The sequence below is a fragment of the Plectropomus leopardus genome, chromosome 1 (genome assembly GCF_008729295.1).
Source record: "Plectropomus leopardus isolate mb chromosome 1, YSFRI_Pleo_2.0, whole genome shotgun sequence".
Lineage (NCBI taxonomy): Eukaryota > Metazoa > Chordata > Actinopteri > Perciformes > Serranidae > Plectropomus > Plectropomus leopardus.
This window is the reverse complement of record NC_056463.1, coordinates 19,190,379-19,216,263: the sequence shown is the minus strand read 5'-3', so window position 1 is coordinate 19,216,263 and position 25,885 is coordinate 19,190,379. Positions and strand designations below refer to the sequence as shown.

The following is a 25,885-nucleotide window of genomic DNA, read 5'->3' as shown; positions in this document are numbered from 1 at the left end:
GCCTACGACGTGTGTTGTTGTCAGCAGACACCCCGAGCTGCTCACACCGCGAGACACGCCCACGCCGATGACGCAATACGTAAAACATGCGTCTGCATAATTATGATAATGAGTAATGATGAGCAGTCATGAACTGTTTATTTATTTATTTTTTTGTTTATTTTATATTCAGCTCCTTACTACTAGTAGAAAACGCTCTGTTACAATTAAAAGTCCTAAATGTCAATAAAGTAATAGTAAGGAAGCACAATCAAGAAAAAATACCCAAACGCAGAGAAACAAACAAAAAAAAAAAAAAAAAAAAAAAAAAATCAAACCAATGAAATAAGAAATTCTCACCAAAAACTCATCATTTTGAGTTTTGTGGAAAAAAAAACCTCATTTGGGGGGTGTATAACGAAATGAAAACACCCCAAAACCTCATCATGGTACAAGATTTCTCATCTGAAATGTAGTGGAGTAAATTTATAAAGTAGCAAGAAAAGAAAATACTCAAGTTAAATACAATTACCTCAAATATGTACTTAAATACAGTACTTGAGTAATGCACTTAGTTACATTCCACCATTGTCACTGATTTATCAGTATTTTTTAAAACATATATATACACACACACACACACACAAATTAATTTGTGTGTATTTGACATATATGTCCACAATAATCAGTGGTGGAATATAGGTGGAATTTGAGGCACTTGTAATTTAATTGAGAATTTCTGTTTTTTGCTACTTTTGCTTCCACTTTACAGATTTTGGAAGCAAATACAGTAGTTTTATTTATATTTGTTTAAAGCTTTACTTATGAGTTACTTTGCAAATTTAGATTATTGATTTAAAATACAATTAAATTCATATTATTATAGGTTAAACCACCCAGCAGTATATAAGTTAATTAAAACACTTTTACCAGCTGCAGTGTTAAAGTAAAGTACATAAGAATTTTTTGTTATTTTGATGCCAAAACTTTTGTAATTGTACGTAAGATTTTGAATGTGGGACTTTTGCTTGTAAGATAGTATTTTTACAACATAGTATTGCTACTTTTAGTCAAGTAAATTACTAATATTGCTATATTGCTAAATATTGCTCTACTCACTTTCACTGAATCGAAGGAGCAACACACTGAAATGGTTAAAAGGCCTTAAACGGCACCTGGCAGTAGATATCAAGTATGTATGAATATTTACACTTAACCGATCTCTAGATCATATTACACATTACTATCTATTTTGACTATATACATACAGTCAAATGATATCTTGTTGAATCTGACAACATCCTGAGGCAGTAGAATCACAAGCCTGAACTGTAGCTCTCTTTTTTACATTTTTTTTTATCACTTTTACTTCATGCAGCCACCTTGTGTTTGTTGTGCTAGATTCTGTGATATACTTATGTCTTAGATACCTCAACTTTAAAATCTCATTCTTAAAGGATCGATAACACAAGCTTCGTCTTGTTTTGTGAAAAGCAACAGTAATCATTACTACGGAAGATAATCAGTATACATATTTGTTTGTAATAAACATAATATGCTCAACTATAAGATGTTGTTATTTACTATTAACTTTATCAGATAAGTCAGACTAATTTTACTTGTGTCTATGAGTAATTATTTTGTGGAATTAAAGCATATTGGACAAGATTTAGTGACACAAATTTATTCGCTTAACAAAATAAAATGCAGCCGTAACGCAGTGCCTCAGCACATAACATAAGGATAATGCTTAGTTCTTACTTTATCTCAGTGTTTCAGCTTCTCCTACAATAGTGACAGATCTGCAGCAGAAGAGAGAAAGGCTAATAATCTATAGACTTTCACAGCTAATATTCAGTCACAAAGGAACAATAGCAAAAACCAAAGCAAAGCATTCTGTAGGAACATTTCATCCCACACAAATACTCCCAGAAGAAATCGTTGAGAGTCCATTACTTGAAGCAGATGACACAGCTGGCCTCTCAGTTGAGCAGTCGGCATCTTGTTTCTTACATTTGAGTCCAAATAAACTGAAGAGTTTCATCAGCATCAGGTCGACAATCTCATCCTCTTCTGATGGCTGCAAAAACAGTGAGTAATATGCATAACTCAGGGAGCGGCAAGCTATCTGCAGTGGTACAATCTAACTTATTTTACATGTCTATAGTACCTTGTGATGTATCTGCTCTTGACTGAACGCCACCAGAATGACAGAAATGAAGAGGTTTAGCACCACAAAGGTCATGAAGACAATGCAGGAGCCAATGAGGAAAGCTCCAAGCACTGGATTGTAGTTCAGAACCTGAGGGATCAGGAGGAAGACATACACTTAAGAAAGGTCAGCTGATATAAACTGATTCACAACATCATGTTGGCAGATATGTAAGGATCCTAAAAAAAATTAAAAAATAAAATAAAATGATAATAATAAGGAATACAAAGTTATACAAATTGGAAATCTAAATGATTGTGTCATGGATAATAATCAATATTTAACCAATATACTATTGATCACAAGGAATTGGTGCAAGACTGAACCCACATACAATGAAGAAAAAATTAGCTTAGAATGGTCGAAAATATTTTTGTTAGTAAATGACAGAAATAGGTGATTTACCACTGTGGGAAAAGTCCGTCTTTAAAAATTGTGACCATGACTGTTCTGTTCTTCACCTTTATTTTTCCTTGATTTTGTTTTGGGTTTTTTCTCTTTATCATTATTGATTGTGGAGAGAACTCAGAACTTTGTACACAACACACAGTACATGGTTGTATAAAAAGTTTTTAAAAAATAAAGTGCAGCTGTCATAAACTGCTGTGGTAAAGTTATAATAGTCTCATACTAACCTCTTCATAGTTAAATATGCCAAGCTGCAGACTGACCATGGTCTGTGCAGCGTCCAGCAGAGTCCGATAGGAGTAGAGTTTCCACCCATACATCAGGTTAGACTGAAAATTGAAAGTTGTGTTAATGATAACTTCTATTTCACAAAATGTAGATATAATATGGAGAAAAGCAGTGATTCCAGCTGCATGTTGATGTTAAAGTGTGGGAAACTGCTCACAGCGATGGAGTAGGCCAGGAACATGATGGTCATGACCACCAGGAAGCCTGAGATATCCGTCCAGGCTCGCTGCAGTGTGGCTGTGATCATGTGCAGCTTTGGGTTCAGTCTCAGCAGGTGCCACAGTTTGACTGTAGCCAGAAGCACCAGGAAGGCAATCAGATACCCCAGCACCGCATCAGCCTTGGCTGTCTCATGGAAACTAGCGTACCTGGAGACAGGGCATGAGGGGACAGAGCCTGCTTCAGCTATATATTCAAAAGGGTGTTGAGTGGTTGAATGGATGGAGGAAATAACAGTTGACCTAGTAACACTTTCCTATTGACTTCGTTGAAATTTAATTCAAAAAACATATTCTCTGTGTATATATGTATTTCCCAAAGTTAAAGGAACAGTGTGTAAGATTTAGGGGGATTTAGTGGCATCTAGTGGTGAGGAATTCAGATTGCAACCAGCTAAAACTTCTCCCGGTTAGAAATACTGAAAGACAACAGTTTGGTTTTTTTTTTTATTACCGAGAACCAAATTATCCGCAGTGGTCTCTTCTCCTCCAAAACAAACAAGGATTTTAAACAGGTAAAAAGACTGAATAAAAAAATCTGTGTTTCTCCTATGGTGTCAGGTGTGTTGCTGACAGGCTGTTGGCCCAGGACCTGATGATGTTTGCTCACTCAGGAGTTTTTTTTTATTTTTACCATGAACCGAATTATCTGCAGAGGTCTCTTGCTCTCCAAAACAACCAGACCCAGTTTTAAAAATGTTAAATAAAGCAGTTTCAAACTTTTTCAAAAAATGTGTTTTTTTCCAGACATTGCTTGTTGAAAAGGGGTTGACCTGAAAAAGCAAATGGCCCTATCTCGAGCCAGTGATTTGTTTGTCTGTTCTGGGCTACTGTAGAAATGAGGCAATCTCCATGGATGAGGGTCTGCTCCATACATTGATAAAACTGCTCATTCTATAGTAACAAAAACACAATTCTTATCTTGAGGTGATTACACACTAAATTAAACACACTTATTATATTACATCCCATTTCACACCAGAAAATGTTGACAGTTGATCAGTTTTCGCTAACTACCACTTTCAGTGTAAAACAGGTTGCAAAAAACGGAAACATTTCTCTCCCATGTATACTGTATCAACTAAAATTTTCTGGTTTTATGTGAGTATTACTATTGATCAGGGCAGAATGAAAAAAAGGACAGTTTTTGTGTATGAGAAACATTGAAAAGAACATCTTTTTCTGTGCTGCAGAGATGATGTGCTGGTGACTGCACGATGGATGTACAGTCAGAAATAATAATTAGCAAAATGCGCGAATAAGCAAAACTGTTGTTTAACAGGTTTAAAATAAGATCCTTTATTATGCACTTGTATGGGTTGTGTTTTTGGTATGACTTACTGGTCTTTGTTGTTCTGGTAGAACTCAATGTCCCGCATTCCCAGTAAAGTCCTCTTGATGAAGACAGACAGCGCACTCCAGCTGAGGATGATAATCCCCAGCTCGAGCAGGTTCCACTTACTCTTAAAATAAGTCCATCTCTGCTGCTTCATTAGCTTTCCCTGTAGGAGGAGAGGAGACTGTGTGAGATGTTATAATTGTTACTGGTGATGGCAGTAATCTCGAGGTATTATGCATTCGCACCTGGACAAACATGTAGTAGATAATGAAGAGGAAGTAGATAGCCTCAGAGGCCATGACGAAGATGTGAAGGCCGCCAGTCGACTGGTAAAGACGCACACTCTGAAGCTCACTGCGGAACTGGAAAGCTCCTGGAGTAAACATAAAGTATTCCTATAAAAATCAAAGCTTCTGTGCAGCTTTCACACAGTAGCTGGACATGCAATACTTACCTATGGCTGTGGTCTCCAGCATGAGTGTGACGATGCAGAAGAGGTTGACGTTGGCATTGTACACGGTGAACTCAACAAAGATCGCTTGGGTGTACATATCAAACCAGGTGTTGTCATGAAGGTACTGAAGGGAACTACAAAGAACAGACATGAAATTAAACACAGGATTTATAAATGTTATAACTTCAAACACAGTTCTCTCCTGATGTCATTAAACAGCAATTTCTGATGTAGAGGCCAGCTGTGCAAAACACATTTGTGGCATCTGTTATTGCTAATAAGGCAAATAAAAGCACTTTTACTAAATCTGAAGGCATAGTTATACTGTAGACAAATGTGAATTTAGATTTAAGATAAATGTACAACAAATTGTTTTTCTAACCTGTCTAGAAATTAAGAACTAACTATCTAAATACTGTTATTTTTTGTCGTCTTTCTTAGTCTATAAAATAGCAGAAAATAAGGAAAAATATGCCCTCTGAAAGTTCTCGGACACCAAGCTGTTGTCTTTCTTACTTATTTTGACTGAACAGTCAAAATATATCTGGATCAGTTAATACTGATAGAAAAGCTATATGGAAAAGCTGCAATTCCTCACACTTAAAGGTCCAGTATGTATGATGCAGTGGCATCTAGTGGTGAGGTTGCAGAACTAAGAACACTCCCAAGTGTTAGGCATGTATGAGAACTATAGCGGCCAGCACGAAAACACAAAAAAGGAAAAACATAAAAACTTAGCCCTTTCTAGACCCACACTACAGTAGAAACAACATGGTGGATGCTGAGGCAGAGGACCTGCTCCTTGTATAGATATAAACGGCATATTCGGAAGTAATGAAAACACACTGTTTTTTTTTTTTTTAGATGAGTCAATTTTTGTGGGTCTTGATTTATTATAATGCCTACCTGCTGGAATTTTGTAAATCTGGCCCCAGATCTATCACAAACCCTCCTCCTCTGTAGAGCATCACGCTGCCCCAGATGGGGAAGGCCCTCAGTTTACCCTGAGACTGATAGATCCACGGGCTGTGACCTTCCAGTGAGCTGTTATCACCCACAGAGCGGCTCCAGCCTGAACCATAAGAGCCCATGTCCTCCAACTCCCATGAGTACGGAGCGTGACAGTCCCGCTCAGACTGCTGCATAGAGGGAGCCACACGGCAGGACTTTTGCTGCACCCTCACCTGGCGAAGACGAGCGTTACCCACCAGCTTTGAGTTTCCATCTGTGATGAATCCTGTGACAGGATAAGCACATGTAAAGGAAATATCAGTTAATTAATGGTAATTATGTTGTGCCTGTTAACCACTTTTTGCAGATTAAACAGTCCATTTTATTTTTCACCATCAGCCCAAATAAATTTTGTTTTTGGTAAAAACCAACTCGACAAGGTCTTTCTATACTGTTACAGGTCAATAACTGGACATTATGAACACATTTTACTATTTGCCACATAAGTAGTAGTAGTTTATTCCAAATGTGAACAAACATGTACAAAAAAAGACAATTATAAAAGAAGACATGAAAAATGTAAACAACATGTCATGATTTGATTCCTATATCTGAAAAGGAGTGGGAAGAAGTACTAACTTATTTAATCCCAGCCCTTATCCATAAATAATAATAGTCAAGTATTTAGCTACCACATCAATATAAAGCTATACAATAATTCATTCTCTAGACTTATTCTAATATATTATCATAATTACCAATTATCTTTATCTTACAAGATATAAATTACAAATATATCTATCTTAATGAAAATATAAATTCTTATATATAAACCTTATTCAAAAATATACAAATTGCTGACATATTAATCTTATCAAAAATAATCTGTTTCTTTGTATTTCTTATCAAATCATGACAGCTGTTTTACTTAACCAAGATATGTATGTATATATACTTATACACATACATGCACACAAATACAAACACATATACACACATACATATACACACACAACTCAAGGCAACACAAAAAATAATAAATGACAAAATAAAAATTAAACAGTAAATAACAAACGGTAAACACCTGGAGATTGTCAAATACCTTCTTCATCCCTATATCTAGTGAAAATCATTTCTTTATACCTCTTCTGAAACTGATTTATGTTTGGACATTCATTACCCTGTTGATGTAATGTAGTAGTAAGAAACAAAGGCAGTAAAAGTGACTTAAGTACAACACAAGTTTAAGAGAAAAAAGAACAATCAGAGGATATCAGTTCATCTTCATATGTAGTATATTTAAATGGGAAATACTTTGAAATCCTTTCATACATCACCATCATCAAAACTCTTAGTATTAATTGCCACATCAATGCCTAGTTGTTTTGGATTACAATCCAAAATTACCTGGAGAAAATTAGGCTAAGCAACAATATACACATGAAATGAGCTTTAAAATACAATAATCAAAGTGACCTTCAGGGAGCTGAAGGCAAAAAATGATATCTGCTATGTATTTTTTTACCAAATGATAACAGCTGGATGATTTGCATGAAACAACAACTTAACAAAACTTAAAGGTTCATACAAAGAAAGCTGTAAGACAGATGTTCACAACAAATCATACTGACCTGGATACTCTCCAAACAAGTTGCTCAGCAGAGTCGTGTTTGCCCAGTCGAACACATCCTGAATACTCATACTGTCTGAGATCCCTTTGCTGAAGCTCTGTCGAATGTGTTGGGTCAGAAAGTAAGCGTTAGGGTCCCTCTGACTGTACGCCACCAGGAGCAGCATCCACATAAATCCCATATAGGCTGCATCACAAACAAATGTCTCATGTCAGCATCTCAAAACATGTCACATTGTGTCCTATGTTGCATCAAAGCTGTGATCCTACCAAGAATCTCCCTTATGAGGACGAACACCTTCTGCTCTTTAATCATGTTGTTTCTTATCCTCTCGATGTCAGTCAGAGGTGGTGGCTGATAGAAACTGCATGTGCTGTCTCTTCTTGCTGCACGCACTGTATCAAGATCATCTAACAGAGCAATACTGTACTTATATGATTTGTTTTTTTTCACACAAACGATGCAACAAAAAATGGATAACTGGAAAAAACGTACCTGTGTTTCTCAGACTCTCATCTATCTGCGGCTCTCCATACTCCTCCTGGTCAACTTTTTTCAGAACAAGAGCAAAGAAAGCAGCAAAACCAAGAACCTGCGACAGAAGATGTTCAGACTTAGCTCAGACCACACGACCTCGTAATAATCAGTGCATATTAAATACCATTTGCATGCACTGTAGTCCTTGGAAGTAGGTCTGTGGAAGAATTGGAAAGCCTTGCAAATGTTATTTTTGTTATTATTGTTAAAGTAATTTATTTATCGGCATTATATTTGACAATAAAAATATAATTAAAAAAACAATAAAAATATTGAAAGATAAATAATACATCTACAGCTGAATAATGTATTCAGGCCTTTTTAAATGTTTTCTCAAGACATACTTCTTTCAGAGAGCTGATACTGATTCTGAGGTTTTCTTCTTTCATCTTATTTAATATAAATTGTCTTTCATCTCTTTATTTTTCTTGCTTTTTTATATGAATTAATTACATCTTAGATGAATGAAATTGTTTATCTGATTTCAAGAAAAAAATGCTGCCTTGTATGAGGCACTTTGCAACCACATGTGCTCTGTAAAAAATATATTATTATTTAAACAAAAACTAAAATCACTTTATTGGCTCTGTATGGGCAAAAATTTGGAAACATGTTTTGTGATGTGACAAGAGCTGTCATCCAGGTAAGCTTACTTATTCTATGCACAAATTGAAAAATCTGATAACAATAAAGATAATAAATCTCCAATTTAAAATATGTATTGATAATCTGTCATATCAGTACATCATAAACACATCTATCACTATCTAAACATTTTATTAAACACACAAAAAGACTGGACTTTGGTTAGTAACGTCACAAACTCACTTAATGACTTTCTAAAAATTTGCAATGCTAAACATGCTGTTGCTCACCTTCAGAGGTTGAGTGATAAACAGACTCTCAAAGAAGGAGACCACCATGGAGATAAGCCAGCTCACAGAGCGGTCTTTCCCGTACGTCAGCCCGTACATCATGGTGAAGTATCCTGACACACCGCTGGTTGCAATCACGAGTATCCAGCCAACAAACACAAACCACCACGGCAGCCCTCCTTGACAACACTTCTTGGTGGAGTCTCTGTTGACTATCTCTTCTGGACTGGGGCTGCGGTCCAGCTGGTCTCCTTCCAGGCTGGAGGAGGGGAGGTGGTACTCCAGGAGACCCTTCATTCCATGAACTTGCTGCATGGCTCGGTTGTAGCTGTCTGGGTTTAGAAAACGAGACGGTCCCAACAAACCCAGCTCCTTCTCAACATGACGCAGCTGCTTGTACAGGTACCGGCTGTTGTTGCTCTTTTTCTGAACTTCATCTGAAGTTTTCTCAGGGCTCCCGCACACACTGTTTTCTGTCCACGCAGAAATCAGTTTCTGTTAGTTAGGATGCCAAATGCATTGTGCTTATATTTTTCATCAAGGGTGATATATTTGTTGCAATACATAACAAATTCAAAGTAATTCAATTTTCCATGAACATAATTGATTTTTCCTTCAGCGAGACTGTCTTTGTGGTTGTTGGATTATTTTGTTTATCAGTCTGCAAAGGAGACCACAGTTAGGCCACCATTATCAGCAGATCAGAGAGAGCCTGCTTAACAACTTTATAATTTTTATGTAAAGTAATTTTTTCCTCAATCCAATCTTTCAACTGACAATGAAGAAAATAATTGCACTGCATAATGTTCATATCAGCATATAATAGATAAAATGCATCCAGCCAGTTCAAGAAAATTAAATCCTATGGAGACAGAAAGAAGATGAAATACTAAACCTTTAAATATAAATAGATTCTCTATTTAGAGGTATGTTATTTACATATTACCTATTTATTAAATGACCACTGTGTACCAAGCCTTAACACCAACTTGGTATTCCTTTAGTGTTTAATCTTCAGGATTTTTTTTACAGGGAGCCAATTTACCTGCAGAGATCTTTCCCTCTCCAAAACAAACGAACAGCTGATTACAACAGGTAAAAGCACTAAATAAAGCAGCTTCATGTGACTAATCAGTGTTTCTTCGACACGGTTTGACTCTTCGCAGAGGTGCTGCTAACTACAGTGGCCGACGGAAAAATGCAAATGGCCCTCTCTAGAGCCAGTGTTTGGATGTTCCTGCAACCAAACATGGCAGTGCAACATGGCAATATCATGAACAAAGACCAGCTCTCTTTGTAGACACAAAAGGCTCATTCTAAGGTAACAAAACCACAGCAATTCTTATTTTCAGTTGATTATACACTAATGCCAATATATTCCCCAAATATCCACACACTGGACCTTTAATTCTTTGCCTTATTTAATTTTTCTGGTCTTCCAAATCACGAGCCAATAAAAATGTGAAGGTTATGGTGCTGCTTACCTTGTAGATTAACTGCATGTAAACTGAGGATCATAGAGCGATCCCTCTTGGAGGCATCACTGTAGAAGTCCCCAGCCGTTCTGTTCTGCTGTCTGATGATGTCCTCCACCAGAGACAGCAGAGTGTTGATGTCTGCCGGCTGACCACTCCGGAGCTCCAGGTGAGGCAGTGGACTCTTCATGGCCTTTGAGAGTGACTGAGCTATTCTCTTTATGTCCTAATCAAGAAAGCACATCAATCACTTTAGACATGTAGAACAGAGGCGTTATTATCACTTCCAAACTGCTTATCTGTTAGCTCACCTTGATCACAGTGTCTGGTGTGATGTCCTTCAGCTCTTTCCGAGGGGAAGACGTCTGTGAGGGAGAAACTCGACCAGTCTTTCCTTGTTTAGACGCGTCGGTTCTGGCACTCTTCTCTCGAGGACGAGTGTTTCTGAAGATACTCACGATAAGGAGATTGATGGGAAACATGATGATTGAACTTTGAATCCCAATCATAACCTGCTGCCAGGTGAACTCAATGTGACCTGAAAAGTAAAGTTTAAATTTAGTGTGATGTGATTAAAAGGACAGGTCCTCTCAGTTACTCCCTCAGTCAACTTTATTTTTATTGTTTAGTATACTCATCTATGCATAACCTGCTTTGTGTTTGTTACGTACCCAGGTCCATGGTCTGCTCAGAGGGGTCAGTGGGGATGCCCCAAAACATAATGCTGGTCAGCATGGTGCACAGCAGCAGGGAGAAACAGCAGGACACTCTCTGCACACGTGTGAAAGTGCTGCAGGGAGGCCGACTGATGACAGAGAACCAGATGTGGCCGTCACGGAAATCCTTGGCTGTCTTCATGAAGAACAGGTTACTAAAAATATGTTTTGGTGAAAAAACAGGAATTTGGATTCAGGAGGGGAAATAGTCAAGTTAAGTTTCTTGGTGATGTGCTTTCATCAGATCCATGGCTGGTCTTACCTGAACCTCTTCAAATCCACCTCTGTGGCTACTGGGAAGACCTTGTCAAGAGAGCACTCTCCCACATCCACAGCCAGCCAGGAGTTACACAGAAAGTGCCATTTCTGACCACTCTCCAGATCCTGCACCGTTACCTTGTTGACATACCTGCATATAAAATTAGTAATTATCCCCTGTGCTTTTAGCAACTGTGCAAACTCAAGCTTAACCCAGGATTTCCACCACTTGCATATGCGTTGCTTTATGGCTCCGCTGCACTTTTGCTCCGTGCTCACACTTTGAAACCTGTGGCAAATTAGTCTGACTTCTTTTAAAAACATGGAATAAGGGCAATAAGCAACTTATGAAGTAATGACTGCAAAAATAACAAGAAATTAGTAAAAAGTACAAGAAAATCACCTGAAAATTTTAAGTTTTAAAAAAGTAAAGTAAAATGGAAAAAAATAGTTCTCTGGACATACTTCCTTAACTTTTACAAAAAATAATTTTTAAATCTACTTATTTCTTGCAATTTGCAGGACATTTCTTTCCAAGTTGCTCATTGTCCTTTACATCTATGAAAGGTGTCTGATTGCGGCACGAGCAAATTGATGTCAATCCAGGTTTCAAAGGGTTAACCTAATAATTTGATCATCTCTGGTGTCTCATCAGCATATCTCTCCCTCTTGTACCATGCAGGGTGTGCTCCCGAGTTGTCGTGCCACAGCCTGATGCTCTGCAAATCTCCAAGGGAAAAGTGTGTGGTCAGCAGGAACATGTCCACCCCACCCCTCTCAAACACGGGCTTCTCGGGGTCCGTCAGGTGGTGGGGCTCACTTTCTCCCTCAGTGCCCAGCAGAGTTATTGTCACCTAAATTTAAATAAACGTTACATCAGGATGGACATACATGCGCAAAGTTTTCAGAATCACAAATGTCGTGCAACAGAAGCAGCAGACAGGTTTAGTGTCTGTGAGTCCTCTCAAAGTTATTACTGACCTGAGAGGAGGTGGATGCCCCGTGCCGATGGCCTGTGCTGATACTCAGCATATAATGATACTCGGCCAAAGGGTCATTATCCTCAAGCACTGTTATCTTCACCTACAAGAAAAAGAAGATCTACCATTACATTGAGTTTGGCCTTATAGAAGCAAGGAACAAAATCACATGTACCTACATTTGTAATGTGCCTTCTGAGTCTTTCAACTATTTAACGCGCTTTTACACGACACGTCACATTCACCCCCACGTTCACACACTGGTGGCTGAGGCTACCCCACAAGGTGCCACCTGTTACTCAGTTAACCTCTTACACACATTCACACACTAATGGCACAACATCAGGAGCAATTTGGGGTTCAGCATCTTGCCCAAGAATACTTCATCATGCGGAGTGGAGGAGCCGGGCATCAATCCACTGCCCTTCCAATCAGTGGATTACCTGCTCTTCCTCCTGAGTCACAACTGCCCATAAGAAATAAATGTCATTTGCTGTGAGAAATTGGGAATTGAACGTATGAAACCCTGCAAAGTTAAGTGACACCAGATTAGTAAACACCCTGTGACGGTGGGTCAATCCAGGGAGTTTCTCCCTGAGATAAGGAACTTGTGGTGACAAACAGGCCCCAGAACATTAAGGAAAGTTTTGCCAGGGCTCAAGCGACCAAAAAGCCAGCAATTGTTGTATCATTTCAGTGCTTTCTCCTTATTGCACAAGCCAAAAAGCCACACAACATTGTTAGAGTGCTGATTAAACCAGCATTAAAATGGCTGAAATAATGTTTGGACTGGCAGCTAACAGATTTAAGACTGTTCAACACGGTCAAAGACAGAATCGACAGAATGGCAGGAAACATTGAGAGCATTTTTTATCCGGTTGAATGATTGTTGGTAATTGTTTGTGGGGGAGGCGTCACTATATACGACGGTAAAGTAGGGGTCCCTGAAGAAAATGTTTCGGAACCACTGATTTGTAGTACAAGGTTTAATGCACAAACAAACAATGAGTTCATAAAATCTGAACCATTGTTAGAGCTTAAACAGGGCAACTAGAGACATGAACAGGAATGCTGCGGTTTATTAAGTACAGTGACGTCTCAAAGTTTTAATGGGCGTTCCTGCTGTGGTACTGACACTTTGAGTTTTTCATATTATGTGCGTTAGCAGCAACGTCTGAGTTAGACTCTCCAAATGGTGTGGCATTTAAAATAAACAATCTAAAGTAGTTAAAGTCTTTACTGAGAGTTACCTTTGCCGAGTCCTGGATGTCTTTCCTGCGTGCCCAAACAACCACCACAAGATAGGCTACAAAGATGGCCCCCACAAAACACACCACAACAGGATTGTTGGTGAACGTGGCAAAAAGTTCTGCGGTGCGTGACACATCCACCAAGTTCGGCATGACAAAGAAAGAGCTGCCAAAGAAAGTTAAGTGGTTACAAAGGCACTGGGTGACCAGAGGTGTGGTGAGTGGACCGACCTGTAGAGAAAACGAAAAGCAGCCAGTCAAACTTCAGCTCACTTTTCAAGCATGTGTTAATGCAAACACTGTGGATATGCGTTGCTGTTTCGTACTCACCCTGCAGCCATCCTCACTCCAAGAAGACTCATTTTCATTCCAGTATTTGCACTGGGCAGCGATGGAAATGACACTGACAGTGGCATTGATGGTTTTGACGCCTGGCTCAACAATAGGCTTCATAACGAGGTAGTGCTTTCCAGTGTCTCCTGTTCTGTCTTTAGGACTCAGCACCCAGGTGTATTTTTCCTCTGTGTTAAAATGACAAATATGTCCATATACAAAGACACACATCCAGGCTTACATGTACGTATCCAGCAAATTCTCTCATTGTGATTATCAGTGAACATCGATTAAATGTGACTTTATGCCAGCTCACAAAAAGTAAATCTGGTGGTTTTACTTTTACCTTCTTTGGCATTCTCTAGAGGGATCTTAGTCTTGGCTACATAATTCTCATCATTTGGATAATCTTTATATCCCAGGAATAGCATGAATGAGATGTTTTCAGACGGCTCCATTTTCAGCACCAGTGTTACATCCGGTAATGGGACATCAATTATTAATGTGCTGAAATTGGCAAGGTCCAGGACTGTGCTGTTCTCCTGCCCGACGTCGAGCCTTGGTAGAAGAATCTGAAAACCCAGATATCACATTTTGAACCGTAATTGATTTGATCTTAAGTAAAGTAACTAAAAGTATATAAAATAAATATTACCTCGATCTCTTCAGGTAAGTTCTCTACAGGAATGACAGTGCCGTTCAGACTGGTGAGAGAGACGGATCCAACGGTTCCTGTGATGTTTTCCTCCTTCCAAGAATACGGGTTCTTCTCAAAACTCATCATCTAGAAGAAGGTGACATACTCTGATGCATATAAACAAAAGAAACTGCAAAGCTGAGAGTTAAATTAATTAAAAGGGACAGTTCACCCCCCAAATCAACAAACACCTCTGACCTGTAGTGCTATTTATGGATCTAGATTGTTTTGGTGTGAAATGCCAACTGTCTGAGATATCACCCGCCGACAGTATCACTGCACAGAAGGAAACGTGCATCTACTCATGGAGGAGAAGCTGGTTATCATGACAGCTTGAGATGTAGACGTTGATTGCGTCCTCTTTGGCTGGCTAGCATAGCGGTGCTAGCAGGACATGCACGCTTCCTCCTGTGCGGTGATACAGCTGGTGACTGTAGTTTGGCAAAAAGAAAGTAGTTCCTACATGAAACTGCTCACAAAAAAGTTTGTGGATTATCTTGAGTAACAGGGTCGTGGTTTTTGGAAAACGATATTGGTGATTTTTTCAAATGTATTTTTAAGCAGCACCACAAGCATAGTGTCATCTAGTTCCATGATATCGGAGAGAAGGCAGACATCTCTATCCAACACTCTTAAAACTCACAGAAAAACTATCAAGATTTATAAATAGCAGGACAGGTGAGAAGTAAAATATGTATTTTGGATTTTGGGGTGAACTCTTCCTTTAAAGGAAGCAGAGCTGATCTGGTATTCATCTACTCCATTAGCTTCTTTTTATAGACCATATGGCTTTCTGTCTTTCTTTGTTAAGTTCGTAGTTGTAGATCATATCAGATATGCTTTTTTAATATACAAATACTTCTCCATATTCTATTTAGCTTTCTTAAATTCTCATACACTAACCCTGGAGAGTGTAATCATAAAAGTTAAGAAGGCAGATTTCTAACAGATCCAAGTAATATCTTCTTTATTTCTGAGGAATGAACCAGTTCTTTAACTGGTCTGGGCATTACAGATGTTCAACAACAAGCAAAATCCATACCTTATATAGTGTCTATATCAATACAGACTTCTACAACACACTTACAGAGTGTCAGACATAATATGATGACAAAGAGCTTTGTCGTCATTGCACATTACACTCACTTACTCTGACATCCACTGGCTCATCTGGAGAGACAATATGAGCAGGCAGCGCAGGGAAGGAAAACCTGGAAGAGCTGTTCTTCTGGACATTTATATCCTGCATTTGCATCTTTCCTGGAGTCACTCTGCAGGAAACAGAGTCAGAATTACCTCTGTTGTTTCATAAAAGCAAAGGTTTCTCCTAAATGCTCTAGCCAGTGCAAGTGATCTCTTACCTGTTGACGTACACACTGATCTGACCAGAATCAATGATAGCAGGGTCGCCGTTAAGCTTTTTATTATTAAGCAAAGCACTCTGAATATTGCTTATCCCAGTGAGGAGAAAATCTGACACTTTTTTCTGAGGAAAACACATTAAATGTTATTTGGTATTAGGAAAAACAGACATTTAGCAACATCAGTGATGGTTTTGTTCTTACATCTGAGGACACATTCAAAATATTACTGGCTGCTTCAACTATTGGTGAGGCTGCTTGCACAACTTCCTCGTCATCGCTGTCGTCCTGATTAACGCTGATAGTGTTGAGGGAAGAGCTGAGGTCTACCAGCAAAGAACCCGCTTCTTCCTGGAGAGGAAACACAGCAACCGAAGATGTCAACAGCTGATCTGAGTCCATCTTTCAAAGGAGCTGATAAATGTGTATCATACTAAGAGCAACGTGCTTTGTTTCCACAACCAATTTTCAAAACATTTCATCTATTTCAGAGGTCACTAAGGTTGAGAAAGACAGAAAGAAAAAAGGCTGAAATGCCTCTTAATAGTGGGGCTTGCATGTTGTTGCAAATTGCACACATTGCAAAGAATAACTGTAATGAATAAGCTCCAAAGAATCCAGACTCAAAAAGTTGAGATTTTGTGATATTAATTTGGAATAAAGATACTCTATGGCCTAATTTCTAATGAAATTATATTAACACTGGGATTTTTTTGTACTCTGAAAGTGGGGCCTGAGTGCATGAAAAAACATGGAGCTTGTTTATCAAAATAAGTGCCAAGGTCGGATCACCTGGACTCCGAACAGAGGTCTTGGTTAAGCCCCAAATTTCCTCAAACCCTAAAAAATGCCCCTGCATACACCTGACCTTTGCGGGTTGCCTGTGTGGGCCCGCTGCAACTGGATTTGCCTCTTGTCAAATATGAGTGAGGACAGCAAACACAGTTTTTATTCTATACTTTTTACTATATACTCTAATAAATATCACTAATGTTTGTTAATCAGCTGGCCTACTGTCATTTTGCAGAAGTGGCTCACAGCTAAAGCAAGTTGAGTATCCCTGGCTTAAAACAAAGGGCTGGCTCTTCAGCAATTTCTTAAGTTTATTGACTAAAAAAAGGCATTTGGAGTTTTTTTTTTATACTGCTGTATTGATATGCTGTACTGTACTTGAGCAGCAGGACTGAGCTCGTCTGGGCGCTGGGTGAGTCCAGCCACAGCTCTGGCCGTCACTTGCACTCCCTGAGTTGTGTTGCTGGGTGAGTGCAGCAGAACTCTGGTCATTTTGGTCAGCATTTGCTGTCTGAGCTGAAAGAAGAGGAAGAGCTGATCACCATCACGGTGCCCTCAACTCGCGCACAATACACGATGTAAACCTCACAAATATCACAGCGATATAAATACAATATATATATATTACAACACTGTCAACATCAGCCACACTTTTTTACCTCCCTCCTTGCATCCCTCTGATCTTGGCCGTCCTCTGTGTTCAGCATATCAGAAACTGAAGTAAACATTTGTCCGAGTGCCTCACCGGACAGAAGACCCTGCTGCTCTAACTGACTCACAGTGTCCTTCACTGCAGACTGGAGAGCCTCCACAGAAGCACTGGAGCTGCTTCTTCGTACCTTGAGGAACATAAACAGTCACTCTGAAATATTCAGACTTTTACATGGACAAGTTGTTTCTCTAATCCTCCTACTTGAAACTGATCTCCCCCTCAACCAGCACTTCACATTACTTCCATCTGGTCACAGACACAGGACTGAGCTGGGATTGATGAATGCATACATGAGGAATTTGTTTATGTCTACTATCTGTATGCTGCTATGTGTGTATCTGTATTTTTCTGTATTCTGACTGTGCAAACAGATCTCCCTCTGAGACAATAAATCAATCTTCTTTCTCTGAGATGATGACATGATAACTGGTGGTTTGCAAACCTGAGTTGTAACAGCTGTGGTGGTTTTCTCATATCCATTTTTCACAGTCACCACAACAGACAAGCTGAAATTGTTGTTCTTATCTCCAAGAGGCAGGAAGACGGATTTCACCTCATTAGTGTTACTGCAGCGCAGATGTTTGCCTTAAAGACAAAAGAGACAATTTAATTGAACTGCTACAATGAATTCTCGATTATTTATCTGCATACAGGTTGCTAAATGGCCGAAATTTGCAAATGAAGTCGTCAGCACTCAAAAATAAGTGTGGAATACTTATAATGATGCCAAGGGCCTAAGTTATGTTTCAACAATGTGGGGACATCTATGAAACAGGAGGTATAGACTTCCTCGGCCAGAACATTTTGAGCATCAAACACTTAATTTCCTGCATTCTGGTGAATTTTTATGCAAAAAAAATGTAATTTTATGCAATTTGTGTCTTTTCTACATCAATTTATGGTTTGAGTCCTCTGTTACTATCAAGATATTATTAAGGAAGGCAAGGGCACGTGTCCTAAATATTGAGGGGGGCATGTCCATTGCACCATCTTTGACGTGGTTTGACAGCAAAAGAGCTCAGTTACCTAATTTAAAAAATCAAAAAGTTACATCCACTCCCTCTCCCTCGCTGAAAAATACGGATTGGATATAAAAAACATTGTTTGTTTTAAAACTTGAACTACCCCACAATAGTTCTGCATTCTCATTGTATGTCCACATAAGTTTCCACATTACACTTGTGCAAGTGTCATACAGGACAAACTGGCTTCTATTTGTGATGACACAACATCAGGGTTGGATACTCTTGGATACTTTTGCAACATGAAACAACCAAGTAATTGACACAAACCTTGATCTTGATCTGCATTTTGCCTCATTTCAACAGATTCAGACTCCCTTTTCCTACTTCTCTTTCCTTTTTTAAAGTTGGCCCTTAGCTTTTTTATTTAATTAATTAAATCTAAAACCTAAATCTAGAGATAACAGTGCACATTCTCACCTGTGTCTGTTTTGAAGCAATAAACGCAGCCTGTAGAGCAGAAAGAGCTCACTGTGCAGGTGATATCAAACGCATCAAGAACTGTCCCTGACGGTGGAGAGATGTTACAAGAGGGGGGTCTGGGGTCTGCAGGAGAATCAGTTGCAGCTGGTTCAGTTGGTTCAGGATCGGGTACTGGAAGAGTGTATTTGGCGAATCTCGGCTCAGTCTTGCCTGTAAAAAAGTCAGAAAAACAATTTGTAAACCAATTCATCAGAGTCTTTTAGAGCCCAAAGAAAAAAATGTAGCTCTCAACAAAGCACTGGTTTAAAAAAACTGTAAGACTGTGGGATAGTAACGCACCATAAGCAATCACACTGATGTTGTGCAACTTTTCCCTTGAAATTTTCAGATGTTGGCTTTGAACAACATATTCAGTGTTGCCATCCTGCCTCTCAATGGGTGGCCTTCTTTCTGCTTTGGAGTAACAATTTTGGAGGTCACCCTGTAAAAATATCATCAGTTAATTACTGTTTGACCCATTAATTTTTTACATAACAGCTTCAATTCAGTTTAAGTCCTTTTCAGACTTACTGTCTCAGGTTTGGGGTCCTCAATGAACCAACCTACATCTGGGCAAGTTGTCACACAGTTGAGTCTGAGCTGTACATGGCTTTTCACATTTATTGAATCGCAATTATTGCAGCTGCAGAAGTAAAAGTAAATGCATAACTATGACAGATTCCAGTCGATATAATTAATTTTGGCATATTTTTCTAATTATTTTGTGAATATTTAATTATTTAGATTGTATCAATTAATTGTTTTATGGTCCCTTCTTACCTGATGCTGACATCTGTGAATTCTTTTGGAACAACAGTGATGCACTTTGATGCTGAAGCAAGCTCAAACCATTTCCTAAACCAGCTTGTTCTCCCCACAGTTACATCGTATTCGAAAATCTCAAAGGGATCTGGAAGGCAGTCTCTTTCAATAACATGAGTTTCATCCTTTGTTATGTTTCTGCATTTGCAGTTTCCTCCTATATGGAAAGAAGTGGAAGCAGAACTTTAAAACAGCACCTTAGCAATAAAGGATTAACAAAATGACAACAATACAGTGCAAGCTAATAGAAGACAGAAACAGATGAGTAAAAGCTCTTTAAAATCATTTTGTGCTTGGTTTTGGTCCATTTGTGTCCCTTTATAGTAATTTCCTATATCTTTGTCGTCATTTTCTGTTTTTTTGGTCATCTGTGTATCTTTGGAGTCGTATTGTGTCATTTTTGTCATTTTGTGTCTCTGTAGTTATTTTATGTCTTTTGGGGTATGTTTTGCCCATTTTTAGATATTTTATGTCTATCTTTGCAGTTCCTTTACAGTCATTTTGAGTCTCTCCCTGATCGCAATGTGTTAATTTCAGAGTCATTTTGCAGGTGAAGGCCAGAGGAGCGGCATACACATGAGCCTGAACCCATAGAATGTAAAAAAAAAAAAAAAAAAAAATCATATACATAGATACATTTATATATCTTTAGTCTATGCCTGAACCCAGTAGGCCTGTTCAGTAATCCATCTGTGACCATCACTGACTACAGCTGAGTAAACTACTATAAAATTTAATCAACACCTGGTTGATACGGTGAGTGTGTTCTCATGCTCATATATGATCAGGTTTCGGGAGGTTTTGTGTTTGTTGTTAACATGTGAACATCACTTCCTGGCTTCAGAAATCTAGATAAGCACTGATCTCAATTTTAAGAAAGCAGAATATGTTAGTTGGAGTGTGGTGAAAACAGAAGAATTTAGGCAGGTCTCTGATCGTTGTGATGATTAAGGATGTAATAATGATTTCCAGCTAAACAACAGTAATGTTGAAATGAAAGTGAAAGTAAGGATACATTTCACTGGCACACTCATCATCCATTACGGGAGATTGAGGAAATTAAATCCATCTGGGTGGAAAAATACAGTAATGTCCACACAGCCAGAGACGAAACAGGGGTAATGTTCAAAGATTCAAAGACACACTTGCAGACAAATGATCTGAAACCTGCATACTATCAGAATCATGTATACACAGAGCTGAATAGCCAGGTTTGTTATGTTCACTGTAAAAATCACATTTTCAATATCATTTAAATCAGGATGACAGAAAAAAACATACTCATGTATCAGATTTTTTAAAAACACTGAGCAGTTAAAACTTCACTGATATTGTTTTGGATTGTCTGTGTTTTCCAAATTGTGTTCACCCCCTGTAATCACTTTAATTACGGTTTTAACTGTTAAAAAGACATTTAAAATCCCTGGTAGTCAATTAATTGTTGTACTTACTACACCTCCATTCAAATGTGAGTCCTTTCTCGGGCAATGATTCAGTTCCTTTTACGCTCAGTTTGACGCTCTGAGAGTAGTCAGCCAAAGTGTCCGGAGTAGCTGTTATTTTCAAGTCGTCTATGCTCACACTTCCTGTCTGTAGAAGAAACCAAAGTCATTGTTATAATAGAAACAAGCAAACACCTGAACATATGCCCAGATCCTTACTGTTTGATACTAATGTTCCACATACCATGTTTTCACGTCCATCAGTTGAAAAGTCCGAGTTATTCTGGCAAGCCAAAAGTATGCCCTCTAAGTCCACACCCACCTCAGAGGCAGAGAAGGCGTTCACAGCTCGTACCTTCACCTTCAGGGGTCCTTTACCAAAAGAGTTTGTATTTAAGGTCAATGAGCATATGCATTACATACTATATTATATGTGACTGTTTTAATTCAACTGGAGAAAGGTTTCATCTGTGCGTACCTTCAATTGGGTTAGAGAATGTATACATTTGTAAGCTGCCACTCGGCATGTTTCTGGTCTCAGAGAGAGAGTCCCTGGCTCCAGTGAGAGTGAAGATCAGCTCCACAGGGGCTCCCTGCTCCAATGAAACACCAATAATGAGATCAGGAGAGTCTGGACACCCGTCTTCCTCTGCTACCACTGAGGCCTGCAGGCCTTTAACAGGCTCCAGCAGACATAGCTCCAAATCAGCGGACACTGCATGGGCTGTGACCCTGTTAGAGGCAGCCAGAGTCAGGTTGTGGCAGCCGTGTCCGAGCTTCTCCACCACGCCTGCACTCAGTGTGATGTTGTGGGGTGTGCTACCTCTCTCCACCGACGAGTTTGCAACCGAGTGGCCTTCATGTTGAATTGTGTAGGAAACGTTTGTACCTGTTTATGGAGAAAAAATCTCAAATGATCCTGTATTTTGGTGGTTAATTGGGAGCATTTAACCACTACAGTGTGAGACTGACCCACCTGCTTCTACTATAACCTGGATCTGCACAGGCCTACCATGAAGAGCATTGCATTTAGTGCCACCTGTTGATGTATTCCTGCTATAGCACTTAATGACACCAAACTCTCCAACAGGCTCCTGAATGGTTATGACTTTCTGAGCTGTGACATGCCAGTCACTGGTCGTGCACTCCACTGCAACCATGAAAACACCAGGACGGCTGAATTTGTGCATCACAGTGCTCTCCATCCTGTGACAAAGGTAAAGGAAGAGCTCACATGTAGTTACATAAACAAAGTTAATTTATAAAACATATCTATCTACTGTATCTATCTGGTGAAAGCAGAGTCTTGCTCACTCTTTGGGGCTGTATGGATCTATGGTGTGGCCATCTCCAGCATTCAGTGTGCATGTGAGGTTTCCCTGAAAGGGATGAAGGAGCCACTTCACAGTGATGGTGACATTATCAAAGACGGCTGCTAGCTTGCTCATCAACAAGTGGAGTCCTGAGAGGAAATCACGGCGTTCATTTAAATCATGGAAACATTGTTTCAGAGACATTTGTCCACATATACGAAGCCTAAACATTTCATCTGCGGTTGTAGGACTCCATTCCTACTGTTGTAGTAGACTGGTCTCAAGACAACTCTTTGACGGTCTCAGTCTTGGACAAGAGGACACTGGATTTTATTTCAAGGTCAGTCAAAACCACAACTGCCCAGATGTAACTAAATTGCCTGTGCAAAAAAGGAGTGTTGAATAAAAATGATTACATTGACTTCAGCTCCTTAATGGTTGTATTTGTTTTCTCAGAAAAAAAGAACATTTCCACATATAAATTTGTAAATTTATTGTATATTTATATGTATACATGTAAATTTTCACACTGATCTGGTCTTGTTATTGACTTGGTCTCAGCCTTAGAGGTTGTGACTGCAACACTGTTTGCATCACTACCATAATGCATCCTGGAGTGAACTCCAGTTATTACAATAACAACTGTATAACACTGTATATAGTGCAGTTCATCTAGGAGCTGAAAGTCAGATTGCAAGTTTAGCTTGAGAAGTGACATATCTCTGTTGATCAAGTAAATTAAAGGTTAGGGATGTAAGTGTGTTGGAGTTATAAGCACAAGACTTGCAGTACATAGTCTGAGGTTGACAGCATTGATTACAATTTTGGCAAACACCAAACTGGCTGTGAACTACACATACCCTGCGTAGATGTAAGGCAGTTAAACAATAAATCAAATATTTTGGTAGCTAATATGTATAAAGTTACATTATTCAGCCTGCTCAATCATACAGTGGAAGTAAAAAAAAAAGGTAAAAAAAATGTGCATCTGACCATGTTTGCAGTGGTACTCTATGGACAGGTAACTTCCCAGCACAGGACACGGTTCACCAAAAGAGCTCAGATCCACTGGAGCCTGGCAAGCCTGCAGTCCGTGGCAATGAGCTGTAATTACACATAAATTAGGTAGATGACAATGTGTTGCAGATTATCTAGATTATTTCAGTTATACTGATCCAGGAGGCCTTGAAGGTACTGTTTTTGTAAGTTTAAAAAACAGGACACTGCTCAGTTTTTAATCATTTAAAATAATCTTGCTTTATCCTTCTAGAGAGAGGGTGTAATACATTTTTAAAGAGGTGTATTAACAATCAGAAGAAACACTATATGCCTCATGATTGCATGTACTCTTCGAGTACAACTAATCCCAGACAGTTATGGATACAAATGTACAATTACCCTTCAGCTCATTTTTTCAGCTCTCAGCAGCGGATTTGCCTAATGTCTTTCCTGGAAGTGTAATCCTTTTGTCTGCACTCCCAGGGCAATGTGAAAAAAGCATGAAAAAAATGTAGTTTTTCGCTGGTTTTAGTATCTAGACCTTTTGTTTAGCTCACTTTAACAAAGCTGTAGATGTTCCTATACGTTTTTTTCTGTAAATACAAATATTCCTCGAAACATGTTCCATCATTGACACAAAAGCTTTAAATCACCTCTTACAATCAATGGATTTTATGTTATGTTGTTTTAATATTCATTCTTTTTTTTATCTTGATTATCCTTATTTTTTTGTATTTATGGCTTTAACTCCTTTTATAGTATTTCATTTTATTAATGTTTCTAATCTTTTTTTTTTGTTTTTTGTCATTACTGACTGTCTTTGAGTCTTAAATTTTGTCTAACGTTTCCTTAATTGCCTCTCGAGTATCTTGTTTTTGTTTTGCTTTGTTTGTCAAAGGACTTTGTAAATTCTGTTTATAAGGTGTTTTTTATTTGTCAATTACAGACTACATATTTTGTATTTTTCTATCAACATTTTATTTATAATTTTCTTAGAAAAAAAACTTAAGTATATAGTGCACAATACCTGTTACAGAATCTATGACATCTATCCAGCTGCACTCCTCCTGGGTGGATGTGGGCGAGGCTGTAAGTTTGGATCTGCAGTAGTGAATTGTTTTTCGACCATAGAAGCTGTCCTCTATCTCTATCACTTGACCAGATCCACACTGCAATGTCGCATTTTGGCCATCACACGCGATCGATCTCCCGGAATCTGAGAATTTTTTTTTTAAATATCAAGAATTACCAGAGGAGCAAGCACAATATAAGTTTAGTAGCATATGTTGATTTATTTAGGAGTGCATACCAAACTGGCAAATGAAGTCGAGTTCCTGGCTGCAGTTCCCTAGAGCTTCCCACTGGAAGCCTGAATGTCTCAGGATGTGTCCACAGGCTGCTTCTGCATCTGGCATGTTCACCCAGTTACTATAGCTGACATCTGAGCCGTCCAGCCATGCAAGGGAACCTGGGAAAAGACAAATAAAAATTTCCATTTTGAATTCTGCTACTCAAGGAAAATAATACTGAATATGTCGTCACCGCAGACAGTGACAAAGATGTGCTTGTTTTCCTTGTCTTGGGTAATTTAGGGATCATAAAACAGCAAAGCAATAGAAGGAGCTGACGACAGGGCGAATGAATGAAAAAGACATAAAGACACATTTGTAAATCAGCCCTCTTGACAGCAGGCCTTTTAAAAGTTCAAATGAATGAGGAGTATCTCCCAGTCCACCTGCTGCTGGAGAGAGATATCCAAATGTGCCCGTCTTCTAACAAATGTCAGTAAACAAACAGCTTACAGAAATATACAATAGACAGGCAAGCTGCCTAATTAGATAACGGCTGAGGTGACAATCTTCATTTCTAACATTATTCAATATAATCACAGATTTATCAACTTTGCTGTTCATATATGCATCAGTGTACTTGAAATGTTAGCTACTGGAACAGAAGGTATCAGAGAAATCTGAAGGATTTTGTGAATCATCTTTAGCACTTGTGACTTACGTGTAAACTCTAAAAATCCATATAAAGCCTTTATTATGAAGTGTTTACTCTTGTCTGCGCTCTCACCTTCTGTGGCAGCTGAGTCGAGTGTGAGGTTTGGAGCAGCAGGTGCCAGCCCGAGCCACCAGTCCTTCTCTGGGTCCAGGTGCTTCTGGAGGAACTGCTGCGTTTCATCATTCAGGATAAAGGCAAGGTGTCCTCCGCCTCGCTCACACCACCCCTGGGCACTGAGGAAGGATCGCTGCAGACCCACAAATTCGTAGCAAGAGCCGTCAAAGCCCTCCTGGTTTTCTGGGCAGGATAGAGCATCTGTGTCCTCCTGAGCATAACAAGTGAAGAAGAGAATCAT

At 38.9% G+C, this 25,885-nt stretch overlaps 1 protein-coding gene across 1 annotated transcript; it reads right to left on the bottom strand.

Annotated features, from left to right (window-relative positions):
* Nucleotides 1-1,663: 1,663 nt before the first annotated feature.
* On the bottom strand, nt 1,664-25,885 carry LOC121943041 (polycystic kidney disease protein 1-like 2). Its single transcript, XM_042486414.1, has 41 exons — nt 25,603-25,885; nt 24,836-24,994; nt 24,554-24,742; nt 23,521-23,631; nt 22,529-22,676; nt 22,191-22,420; nt 21,693-22,103; nt 21,459-21,586; nt 21,224-21,362; nt 19,731-19,929; nt 19,482-19,593; nt 19,251-19,392; nt 18,909-19,121; nt 17,909-18,051; nt 17,414-17,593; nt 17,133-17,270; nt 16,167-16,313; nt 15,963-16,087; nt 15,752-15,872; nt 14,560-14,688; nt 14,251-14,476; nt 13,902-14,092; nt 13,572-13,802; nt 12,323-12,424; nt 12,017-12,195; nt 11,346-11,492; nt 11,039-11,238; nt 10,679-10,905; nt 10,377-10,593; nt 8,893-9,365; nt 7,976-8,072; nt 7,750-7,890; nt 7,481-7,666; nt 5,805-6,135; nt 4,899-5,032; nt 4,690-4,817; nt 4,447-4,607; nt 3,045-3,255; nt 2,827-2,928; nt 2,150-2,281; nt 1,664-2,059 (listed from the first exon to the last, which is right to left on the bottom strand). Exons 1-41 carry the CDS (start codon nt 25,883-25,885, stop codon nt 1,889-1,891), a joined length of 7,434 nt encoding a protein of 2,477 aa, XP_042342348.1. The 3' UTR covers nt 1,664-1,888.

What these genes read in the sequence shown, in the direction of transcription:
- LOC121943041 (XM_042486414.1), bottom strand. Translation starts at nt 25,885, where the DNA reads ATGATTCTCTTCTTCACTTGTTATGCTCAGGAGGACACAGATGCTCTA. An exon ending in ACTTACCTGAAGAGATCGAG is followed by an intron (nt 14,477 to 14,559) that starts GTAATATTTATT and finishes CTGGGTTTTCAG; the next exon opens with ATTCTTCTACCAAGGCTCGA. An exon ending in GATTTACAAAATTCCAGCAG is followed by an intron (nt 5,033 to 5,804) that starts GTAGGCATTATA and finishes TGTTCTTTGTAG; the next exon opens with TTCCCTTCAGTACCTTCATG.